At 36.3% G+C, this 13,082-nt stretch overlaps 1 protein-coding gene across 1 annotated transcript in view; it reads left to right on the top strand.

Moving 5' to 3' along the window:
• The window catches only part of LOC135620402 (protein GOS9-like), a 28,772-nt gene extending 22,664 nt beyond the window's left edge, over positions 1-6,108 (top strand). The window contains exons 2-3 of the mRNA XM_065123326.1: positions 5,568-5,756; positions 5,838-6,108. Coding sequence (XP_064979398.1) covers positions 5,568-5,756; positions 5,838-6,074 — 426 coding nt within the window. The 3' untranslated portion in view covers positions 6,075-6,108. The remainder of the gene's footprint in view (positions 1-5,567; positions 5,757-5,837) is intronic.
• The last annotated feature ends 6,974 nt before the right edge of the window (positions 6,109-13,082 follow it).

The following is a 13,082-nucleotide window of genomic DNA, read 5'->3' as shown; positions in this document are numbered from 1 at the left end:
CTTACGAACATTTACACGTTGGTAGAACCGAAGGCTGTGTTTGGGAAGCGAGAGGGGATGGGTGGGAGAACAAAAGGTTAGCGTACGAGTAAAGGTGTCCTAACGGGTGGAGAGGAGGAGAGGAACACGAAAAAGAACAAGAGGAGGTAAAGGAATTGATAAAGAAGACACGGGAGAGGTATCATTAAGCATGGGGCCCACCCTTACTTGGGAAAGAGAAACTCATTCAACCCTTTGGAAAAAGGAAGCTCGCACGAGCCAAACAGTTCTCAAACTTTCACACAGCCATGAGCAAGTGTGTTCGCATGAAAAATAATGGACGTGATGCATCATTGCAATATTATTTTTAGTTTTTGAATTAAATAAAAATTAATTACTTCCTTTTTTTGAGTAATATCGGAGATAAAACTCATAAAACTTTTATGAACGACAGAAGCTAGTAAAGAGTTGTCTCTTGATTTATAATATAAAAAACTAATGATGAGTCAAATTAATCAAGTAATATATATAACATCGAACATTAATTTAATCCAAAGATCTAAGTATATATGTATGTATATATATATATACATACATATATATACATACATATATATATATACATATACATACATACATATATATACATACATACATACATATATATATATATACATATATATACATATACATATATATACATACATATATACATACATACATACATATATATATATATATATATATATATATATATATATATATATATATATATATATGTATATGTATGTATGTATATGTATATGTATATGTATATGTATATGTATATATATATATATATGTATATGTATGTATGTATATACATGTATATATATATATATATGTATATATATATACATATATATATATATACATACATATATATATATATATATGTATATATGTATATGTATATATATATATTTTTTAAGACTCCCAACTAAGGACTTGCTTTAATATTCACATTAAGACCAACTTTGGACTAACATAGATAGGATGCGTAATTCAAAGATTGACTTCTCGGTATTGCCAAGATGCCATGTATAATTGAGCTTGACGAATGGATGGGCCCATGCAACGTCCGAGCAAAGGTACCCTGAGGGGTGGCACTAGTGTCCACCCCTATTTGGATGCTAGCGAAGGTATATGTATATGTATATGTATATGTATATATATATGTATATATATATATATATATAATTTTTTTAAGACTCCCAACTAAGGACTTGCTTTAATATTTACATTAAAACCAACTTTGGACTAACATAGATAGGATGCGTAATTCGAAGTTTGACTTCTCAGTATTGCCAGGATGCCACGTATAATTGAGCTTGACGAATGGATGGGCCCATGCAATATCCGAGCGAAGGTATCCTGAGGGTGGGGTGGAACAGTAAAAAACAAGATGATGCAAAGTGATTGATAGAGATGACACAGGTAAGGTATCTATAAGTGCAACTCCCACCCCTTTTTGGGAAAAAAAAATGCTCCTTCGACCTTTAGGAAAAAGGAAGCTCGCACAAGATAAAAGTGTGCCCGAAACTTTTTGCACGGCTGTGGGCATGTTTGTTCGCACGAAAAATTATAGACATGATGCATCATTACGTGCGAAAAATTATAGACATGATGCATCATTACAATATTATTTTTATTTTTAATTAAATGAGAATTAATTACTTTCTTTCTTGAGTAGTATTGGAGATAAAACTTATGAAGCTTTTGTAAATGATAGAAGCTCGTAAAGAGTTGTCTCTAGATTTATAATATAAAAACCTAATGACGAGTCAAATTAATTAGGTAATATATATAATATTGAACATTAATTCAATGGAAAGATGTAAGTTAATCAAAATATGAATTAAAGATAATATATTATCTATTCATCTGCATATCATTTTCAAAAAAAATTCACTCGTTTAGAATAAATATCTGATACTAAGTTAGAAAATTGAACAATGATAAGTTTAAGTCAAATTGATTAATATTTATAATTAGATTTGACAATAATTCAATCCAACTGAAATTTATTAAGACATATAGTTCTTTTGTTGATAATTTTTAAACCGATAATGTGTTTTCAGTTTGTTAGGATGATTAACATGCATGAGATTGAAGATCAATTCAACCAGAAAAACTTAAATTTATCAGGTTACAGATCAAACACTATAAACATTATTTGATTCATTATAATTTAACCAATATATTATTATTTTAATTATTTTTCAGACCATTTCACCCATAAATATTTGCTTAGTACTCATATATGATTCTTTATGATGTGTATTAGTTATATTTTTATGTCACATATCATATAAGATAAAATATAAATATGTAAATAGTGATACAACAAAAAATATCATCTGAAAATATTGGTGCAAAATTATGGACGTTGAGAATGTACAAACTCGAAATTCAAAATTGTTCTAGAAGACGCAAGTCAAGTCAAGCCCCTTTTTAACGATGTTTACATCATTAATATCATATTTTCACTAATGCAAGAGCGTGTCTTCAAAATTTGAAGTGTAATCAATTTTTCACATTTGCTTCCATTTAATTTTTTTTAGTTTGTCATATCTGATAGGTAAATAATGATATTCTCAAGAACTAAAGTCATATGATCGATATCTCAATTTTATATGATCGACACGTTGATACTATATGATTGGTAATTTTAACCACATACGGTTGATATATTATTATTATCCAAACATTACCAATCATGTTATGGTTGTTCCATGTCTCATGAATTTGGTACAGCAAGACTCCACCAAGATCGAGAGATGCACGTAATCATTCCTAAAAATGTGCTATTGAAGAGCCCCACCAAGTGTGTTCCTCCACACATGAGAATTCATAAGCTCTTTGTGCATTCGACTATAGAAGTTTTCGCATATAGTTGATACCTCACTCCTTATGGAAACTTTAGTATTTGATGAGTAAACCACTGATGCAGTCTTTTAGGGTGATGCATGTATTGTTGATAGAGATGACAATGGATTAAATACATGTGGACCTCCTATGAAACTAAGTAACTATATATTATACGTGTTTTATTTATCTTCTTATAGTTAAATCTTGAATTTTTATGATAAAATTAATTGATGAAATATATGATCTAATGTCCGTTTGAGTGATGTAAGACTAACCTCAAAAAATAAATTGAATGATGCAGGAAGAATCAAATATTGAGCCGGAGTAGAATATGTCAGAAGGTTGGACGTCAGGCCAGAGGACTGGTCAATGTGTCGGAAGTACTTCGCGCCATGAGTTCGGGCATCGGGCCGAAGGATCGAACATTGTGCTAAGGAGATCGGAAGTTACAGGAGTCAACATGCCAATTGAGCAATACACCGAAGGATCGGACGAACCGTTGGATGAACCAATGACATGCCGGACAATATAAGATTCACATTTGTAATTAATTGTATCTAGATTGAGTTAGGTTAGGTCTAATTGAGTTGATATTTGAGTGAAATAATGCTAACTCAATTAGGGGCCAATTGGGCCTAAATTGGGATTGTTTTAGGGCAAATAGAAGGTCAATTCAATGACCTATAGCTTGCCCAAGTGGTGGCACCATCCAGACACAGTTTCCCAAATTATGTCAAGGAGTGGTACCACAAGTATGAGTATTGATACCACCCAATGTCAATGCTGTAGGTAGTGATACCGCCCACCACAGGTAGTGGTACCGCCAGTACCCCGAAAACCCAAGATGAAACTTTTTTTTTGCTTCAAATTTGAATCCATTTGGGGCATATAAATATCTCACTCATCCCTGCTCGGTAAAGACAAGAACTTGAATAAAAATAGTGTGAAAACTCTGTTGTAATTCCTTAAGAATTTTCTTCTAGCTCTAAGTTTCCGTTTTAGTTTAAGAGTAGCACAGAGTAGCTTGTAATAGTTATGGGCCATCGGCTTGTAAAGAATGGAAGATAAAAAAAAGAAATCAAAATCTGAAGAGGGTATGCAACCCGGGAAAAAACCAAAGGAAGATACCAGCGAGGAGAAAAAAGTGTAAAAAAAAGAGAAGAAAAAGGTGGGTTGTTGTTGGTGCGTTATAAGGAGAAATAAAAAAGTGTAAGAGAAAAGAATGGAAGCATAAAAAAAAAATCAACCAATTATGTGGGGGAAAACCAAAGAAAGACAGCAATCAGGAGAAAAAAAAAGTGCAAAAAAAATAAAAAAGGTGGGTTGTTGTTGGTACGTTATAAGGAAAAGCAAAATAAAAAGAATGAAAGCGAAAAACAATTAAAATATAATGTGGGGAAAAACCAAAGAAAGACACCAACCAGAAGAAATAAGGAGAAATAAAAAACAACAAGAAAAAAGAAAAGAAGTAAAAAATAAAAAATTACCATGTGATGTGCCTTATATTTACATTAAGAGAGTCGATTTAAATTAAAAAATTATATTTATGTATGTTTTCGAGATCCTGTGATTTTTTACTCATCAGAAAAGTAGGTAGGATTGTAGATTAATTAATCTTAATCAGAAAGAAACAAGGAAGAAAAAAAATTAAATGGTTACGATTGGAAATGAAAAAATTACATTCTTTTGATAATATAAATAATGGTGATGTAAAACTATGAAGCTATATTCTGACATCCATTCCGATAAACCACTTAAAAGCTGTACCGTCCACCGAACGAGCACAAGGGAAGGGAGTATGCATTATATGCTACGTTCAGGCCCTTTGAGTCAAGGTTGGCAGCCATACGCCAAACTTTCGTACGCTCACAAGTCTTTAAGGTTCTGCATGCAGAATGTACAGCTTAGCATTTCCGCCATGGAAGGACATATGCGACGTAGATGCTTGCCAACAAATCCAACGTGAGATGGCCATGAGATTCACGTTTACGTACCTCATCTTTCATCCTTGGCCGATACCCAAGTGTTTCGAAGGATGAGATGGAGAGGGATCATCATCTCCAATTCAGCCCTTGAAAGTGTTTCTTTTGACTTCATCGCTTGCAGAACCTGATGTGGGTGATCACGAGATTCACGTTTATGTAGGCACATGTTAACCTTGGAGGGCTCCAAATACCCCCATCCTCTTCCCAGAGGGAGGACGTGCAGCATCCACCGTCATCCCTAAGTTTCTTCCTGTGCAAAAGAAAGAAGTCTGCAAATGGTGAGAGAGGAGGCTTTGCCTCCGTGACGTCGTTGGTTCTCTTTATACATTCTTGCTGTGCAAGTTGTGTCTGTGTTGTTGCACAGTGTAAGGTTCGATGCATGGTTTATAACGTAATGGCGTTTATTTGCATGCACTGTGTTGTTGCACTTGTGTAGGTAACGATCACGAGTTTCACGTCTACGTAGGTACTACACGTTTAACGTCTTATTTGAGGAAGATGGTTATGGGCCCACCCATGTAATATAGGTCCCAGAGGAAGGACGTGCATCATCATCGTCATCTTCTTCTTCTTCTTGTCCACACACACATCCATATCTACATGCAAATGGTTCTTTCTCTTGATCCATTTCCTGCTGTGCAAGGTTTTGATGCATGGTGGTGTATAACGTGATGGTGTCGTGCATGCGTGCAGGCGGGAGAGATCAAGGTGGGGCTGTGGGGTGGCAACGGAGGGTCTGAATGGGACATGGGGGCTGCCGACCGCATCACCGAAATCAAGATTGGCGCCGTAGAGGCCATCGACGCCATCGTGATCACCTTCATCCGTAATGATCAGACGGAGACCAAGCACTTCGGCAGCATCGATTTCAAACCCTACGTGGTTCGTCCACTTCGTCATCTTCCTCCTAATTAACATTATCGATTGGTTGTACCTCAATGACAGAAAAGTGTCGTTGTTCAGATTTCTCTGCAAGAGGATGAGTATCTTGTGGGCGTCGAGGGGTCTGTGGATACGATGTGGGGATTAACTCTGGTGAGGAACCTGACGCTGAGGACCAACAAGGACAGCTATGGACCTTTCGGCTCCAGTGGCGGAATACCTTTCTCCGTTCCGCTAGTCTCGGGTAAGATCATTGGCTTCTTTGGACGTGCGGGCGAAATGATTGAGGCCATCGGAGTTTACCTGGCACCGAACTAGACCCCTTGGACTGATACTGCTGCTTCAATAAATGAGTCTTCCTGATACTTGGACTCCATAATAAATGAACTGAAATGAACTGTTACTGTCATCGTACTCCCTCCGTCTCCTCCTTGTAGTCAAAGTTGGGAGTTATCATGAATAAAATAAATAAAGGTCCAGTTTGAATAAAATAAATAAAGTCACATATATATACATATATATACATGTATATATATATATATATATATATATATATGTATATATGTATATATATACATATACATATATGTATATATATGTATATACATATATACATATATATATACATATATACATATAGATATATATATATATATATATTCATATATACATATAGATATATACATATATATATAAATATATATATATATATATACATATACATATATATAGTTTTTTTAAGACTCCTAGGACTTATGTTAATATTCACATTAAAACCAGCTTTGGAATAACATGGACAGGATATGGAATACGCATGTATGGTCTCATACAGGATGTGGAAAATCAAGTTTTACTTCTTGATATTACCAGGATGCCACGTATAATTGAGCTTAACCAATGGATGGTCTCATGCAATGCATGTATGCTATCGATAAATAGTTTATAAATATCTCAACCGCTCCTTACAGGATGACATATCACGATTCCAAATTACCTGTACTATTCCACATCTCTAATGGTGAGAGGCTTTCCTCCCCTCTATTCTCTCTCTCTCTTTTTGGAACTAAGAAGACTCGGTTAAGATCGGAGGAGGTGACATGGTTTGCTTGTGTCCGAGCAAAGGTATCTTGAAGGGTGGGGAGGAACACAAAAAAAATAAGAGGATGTAAAGGGATTGATAGGGATGACACAGGGTATCGATAGGCATGAGGCCCACTCCTACTTGGGAAAAGGAAGCTTCTTCAACCTTTTAGCAAAAGGAAGCTCTCACGAGATCAAGTGTGCCCGAAACTTTTGCATGACCATGGGCATGTGTTTGCACGAAAAATGATAGACATGATGCATCGTTGAAACATTTTTTTTATTTTTAAATTAAATGAGAATTAATTACTTCATTTCTTGAGTAGTATCGGAGATAAAACTCATGAAGCTTTTGTGAATGATAGAAGCTCGTAAAGAGTTGTCTCTTGATTTACAATATAAAAACCTACTAATGAGTCAAATTAATCATGTAATATATATAAAATTAAACATTAATTGAATCCAAAGATGTAAGTTTATTAAATTATGAATTTAAGATAATATATTATCTATTCAGCTGCATATATTTTTTATAAAATTTTCACTCATTTAGAATAACTATCTGATACTAAGTTAGAAAATTGAATAATGGTACGTTTAAGTCAAATTGATTAATATTTATAATTAAATTTGATAATAATTCAATCCAACTTAAATTTATTAAGACATATAGTTCTTTTGTTGATAATTTTTAAACCGATAATGTGTTTTCAGTTGGTTATGATGATTAAAATTCATGAGATTGAGATCAATTCAACAAAAAAAAACTTAAATTTATCATGATTCAATATAAGTTAACCAATATATTACTATTTTAATTTTTTTTCAAATCATTTCACTCATAAATATTTGCTTAATACTCATATACGAGTCTATATGATGTGTATTAGTTATATTTTTATGTAACATTTCACATAAGATAAAATATAAATATGTAAATAATGATACAACAAAAAAGTATCATCTTAAGTATTGGTGCAAAATTATGGATGTTGAGAAGGTACAAGCTCGAAATTCAAAATGATTCCAGAAGATGCAAGTCAAGGCAAGGCCCTTTTTAATGAATATATATATATATATATATATATATATATATATATATATATATATATATATATAAAAGACTCCCAGCTAAGAACTTGTGTTAATATTCACATTAAGATCAGTTTGGACTGATGTGGACAAGACATGAAATGCAAAGTTTGACTTCTCGGTATTTCCAGGATGTTACATATAATTGAGCTTACGAATGAATGGACTCATGCAAGACATGTAGACTATAGATGAATAGCCTATAAATGCTAGAAAAAAGATAGAAAAGATATTACTGAAAAAGCTTGAATGCATTAATATTTTTCTCTCCTATTTATACATATTAGGAGGGAGGATTTTCCTCAACAAAATAGATGATTTCCCTCAACAGAGTAGAAAGATTTTCTCATATAGTTGAGGAAATCTTATCGGCTATCATGCCCCCACAAGATATTGCTCATATCAAGGACACAAATCTTGGATCGATGTAATATAAAAAGTTGATGAGCGAGAGGCTTCGTGAGTGAGTCGGCTAACTGATCAGCCGAATGGACATGAGAAACTTGTAATTGACGGCGGACAACTTGATCTCGCCTAAAATGGAAATCGATAGCAATATGTTTCATGCAGGAGTGGAACACCGGATTAGTGCACAGATAGGTAGCTCCGACATTATCATAATATATTATAGGAGTGGTGTTGATGTTGAGTTCCTTGAGCAGATTTGTGACCCAATTGAGTTCTGTAGTGGCAGTGGCGTTGGCACAATATTTAGCTTTAGTTTTAGACCGTGCAATTGTCTTTTACTTTTTAGAACTCTAACTGATTGGATTAGTGCCAAGGAAGATAATATACCCCTATGTGGATGTTCTATCATCAAAGTTGCCTGCCCAATCAACATCGATAAAGGCATGAAGCTGAAGTGGAGAGTGGTTACGAAGAAAGAGACCATGATTGAGGGTCCCCTTAAGATATCGTAGGATTCGTTTGACTCTAGACCAGTGCATAATAGACGGGCTCTGCATGAACTATGATAATTTGTTGACAGTAAATGAGATATCGGGACAGGTGAGAGCTAAGTACTATAGAGAACCAACGACTTGTCGGTATTGAGTGGGTTTCGTAGCAAGACTTCCATCAAATAATTTGAGAGAGCTACTAGTAGATAGATGAGTGGTAACCACATTTGCATCCAGCATATTTGTTTTGGACAATAAATCTTGAATATACTTTCTTTGTGATAGAAAGAGACCGGAAGATGTGAATGTAGCCTCGACACTCAGAAAGTAGTTCATGGGTCGTAGATCTTTGAGCAAGAATCGAGTTGCCAACTGTTCAATGAACGCTTGGATTTTGTGGGGTTGTTGCCTATGACAATAATGTCATCCACATATACCAGAATATATATTGTGTCGCTATGGTGTTATTGTAAGAATAACAAGGAATCAGATTTGGAGTTGAGAAAGTCAACTAAAGTCAGAAAAGAGCCAAGTTCAGTATACCAAGCTCTTGGAGCCTAACGAAGTCCATAAATAACTTTTCGAAGTTTGCAGACATACCTTCGATATTGAGGATGAGTGAAACCAGGAGGTTTGTGTAGGCTGTGTTGTTGGAAGAAGCAGTTGAGAGTCATTAACACAGGCCGGGTAAGGTGGATGTACGTCAGGGTCACTTTGCTGAGAAGAAGGTAAAGATAACGATTGTGATCTTAAACCAAGTACCTCAATAGTTAGAGAAGAGAGAAGTGCAGTAGGAATGAGCAATTGCTGAACCGGAGGAGTAGAATAGTGTAGATCATGAGAGGAGGGACTGGACGATGTCATGGGAGGTTCATCCAATTGGATCGGAGGTATACCCCAATAAGAAATGGTTAATGAGGTGGTCCGCATGGTAGGAGAGGTATAGTTGTGAAAAGGAAAAATAAACTCAACAAAAATAACGTGATGTGATATAAACATTTTGTGAGTGTGGAGATTATAGCAGCGGAAAGCATTATGTTCAAAAGAGTAACCTATAAAAACGCAAGGATTAGATCGAGATGTTAACTTGTGAAAGTCATAGGGATACAACCATGGATAACATAAACAACCAAATACTCTGAGTTTATGAAGGTTTGAGGGTTTATGAAATAGTATGTCAAAAGGGGATTGGTATTGTAGGACTGGCGTAGGCATTCTATTAATAAGGTAGACGATAGTTTGAAAGGCTGCCATCCAAAAGTTTGAAGGCATGGAGGCCTGATGGAGAAATGTGAGCCCAGTTTCTACTATATGCCGATGTTTGCGTTCGGCGACGGGTACCGAGTGTTCTTCCTCTTATACTTATAACTGACTTGAGCTATGATAGACAGTCCGATTATTTTGTCTGCACGCTTCAAATATATCTCATAGTCAGTGTAGTTGTTTCCAAGACCATTTAGGATATAGATGATGATCTCCTCATCACATAGGGAATGACCTATCAAAGCCAAGTCATTGATGATAACTTTCATATTTTGTAGATAATCAGTGATAGTACTTCCCTCTTGTTTAGTTACTATTAGCTTGGATAGAAAACTGAGCTTGCGAGTATGCAAATGATTCGCTAAGGTTGTTTGTAGTTTATACCATGTATCAGCAACAGTCACACATGCAGAAATCAATGGAGCGACTGATCCAGCAACTGAGGCTTGAATAGCTTGGAGGATGAGACGATCTTGACGCAGCCACAGTTTGTGAGCTGGATTAGGTATTGGACTAGATTCTCTCCGGGGATGTTGAGCAAGGCTGGCGGACAACTGAAAGAGCCATCAACGTAACCTAGTAAGTCGTATCAAAATAAGAGATTAGAAAATTGACCCATAGCTGCCACCCTTTGATAACTTGAAAGGGATTAATGTGGCAGCATTGATGGGCTTACCCCCCAGTGAGAAGAGTAGCTGGAAGATGGAGGAAGTGGGGGAGGAAATGAGTGAGAAGAGTACCTGCTCTGCTGCAGCTGCAGATCGCTGCGGCTGCTGCGTCTGCTGATGCTGCAACTACGGATGCTTCCTGCGGCTGTGGCTGCGGCTGCAGAAGTTGTTACAGCTGCTGAAGACTGCTGCTGCAGCAGCGAAGACTACTGTTGAAGACTTCAGCTGCTACAGATTGATGCGGCTGCAGAAGCTGCTGAAAACTGCGGCTGCAGAAGTTGTTACAGCTGCTGAAGAAGCGAAGATTGCTGCTGTAGTGAAGACTGCTGCGGCAGAGAAACTGCGGCGGGGAGCCTGGAAGCGGCCACATCAGAAGAAGCTGCCACCATGGCAAAGAAGACTGGTGGGGGCTGGTGCTACCGAGGCAACGGCTTGGGCAAATGGAGGATGGCGGCCACCACGGCAGCATAACGGACGCGAAAGTAGGTGAGGTTCTTGCCAGGGCGGGAGGTGGCCGAGCGGTCGGCGAGTTCGGACCAACTGTGGTGCTCGGAGAGACAGCGGGTGACAGAGTCGGAGAGGCAGAAGAAGAAGCCCGCAGGCGCCGGAGGAGAGGTAAGCAGCGGCACTGCCCTTTCTAGCCGGACAAGAAAGAGGAGGAGGCGGCGGGAGACGAATCACTGGTCTTCTATCTGCCGGGAGCAGTCCTTCTAAAGATCTCCTTCCGCTCAATATACTTGGGCGGAAGGAGATCTTCCCAATGGCGAGGAATCTCGCAGTGGTTCGGGTTGTGCGCCAGCAGCTGCTGCTGGCCAGGAAGCGGTCGCGGAGTTGCGTCAAGGCAGAGAGGTTGGCGTCGGCTGCTGCTAGCCGCGGGAGCTTCGGTTCTTGCTTTTCTTGTGAGAGAAACAGACGCCGTAGCCGGCGATGGTGGTGAAGGTGACCGGCGAAGGGAAAGAAGGCCGGAAGGGGAGGAGGATGGGGAGAAACTGCAGCGGAGGAAGAAAGTCAACACCGGTCCTTCCGGCTTCCGCACCGACACCTAGAGGAGCAGCAGAAGGCTTCAAAAGAGCTGCCTATATCTGCAAGAGAGAATGCTCTGATACCATATTAGAAAAGAGATATAAAAGAAATTACTGAATAAGCTTGAATGTATTAACATGTCCTCTCCTATTTATACAAATTAGGTGGGAAGATTTCCCTCAACAGAGTAGAGAGATATAGTTAAGGAAATCTTATCTGCTATCAATAAATACTTCCAACCGACGCCAACCTAGAGGAGGATGTGCAACAAGTCCTTAGTACTCTCTCTCTCTCTCTCCCCGGGGTACTAAGATCCTTTTGTTTTCTATTTTCCTTCTTCTCTACTCTCTTTCTTCTTCACCCACCCAATGAACACCTCTCTAAGAGACAGGTCCTCTCGCCTTTCTTTACTGAATACTCGTTTATAATATGTATGTTTGATTGTGTTGTGATTATTTTTGGAAATATATTTATATTTTTAATATATATTTATGAATGAATATATAGTTACTGGAATGTCTTGAGTATTTGATAAATAATAGCTTAAAATTGGATCTTAAATATACATTGACATAAATATTATTTGGTAAGATTATATTTTAAAAGTTCATTAAATATTATATGATAAAATTTATCCTTCTAATATTTTTAATATGTATTCGAAAATAAATATATATATTTTTATTTAAATAAATAAAATAAATGAATATATGTAATATTACAAAATTTTATGTATGACCCATGTTTATAAAAAATATAAAATATAATCATAATAATAAAATGTTTAAAAATAAATAAATAGTATTTCATATATAAGACATTTGAGAGGAGTTAGCGATAATAGAAATCAAGAAAATGGGAGAGAAAATGAGGGTTGTGATATCTATTATATAATGATAATCTTATGTTTTTAGATAATATCATAGAATATTTTAAAATTTTTGAAAAAATTCATTATTATTAGCATTTGAATATTTGCGATGCAACATCCAAACTAAATAAGATTTGAAAAAATATTATCAATCACAAAGCACATTTAAAATATGTTTTATACTCTCAATGCATATTTTAAATGTTCCCAACATGGGTGGTCTTGCTCGCATTATCACCAACATTAAGATTCATGTTGGAGGCATCATAGATATCATAGAAATAACGTACTCACGAGGCCGATCACTATAGAGGCTATGGTGGCCACTCTTATGAGGTTGTTAACCAATCATCATTACCATAATATTTTTCATGATTTGAGCTCTAATTTTATCATAATTATAACTTTATTAAGGGAAAAATAATACACC

The sequence above is a fragment of the Musa acuminata genome, chromosome BXJ2-8 (genome assembly GCF_036884655.1).
Source record: "Musa acuminata AAA Group cultivar baxijiao chromosome BXJ2-8, Cavendish_Baxijiao_AAA, whole genome shotgun sequence".
Lineage (NCBI taxonomy): Eukaryota > Viridiplantae > Streptophyta > Magnoliopsida > Zingiberales > Musaceae > Musa > Musa acuminata.
Note: the sequence above shows the minus strand (reverse complement) of the source record. Positions and strands in the feature narration are given on the sequence as shown.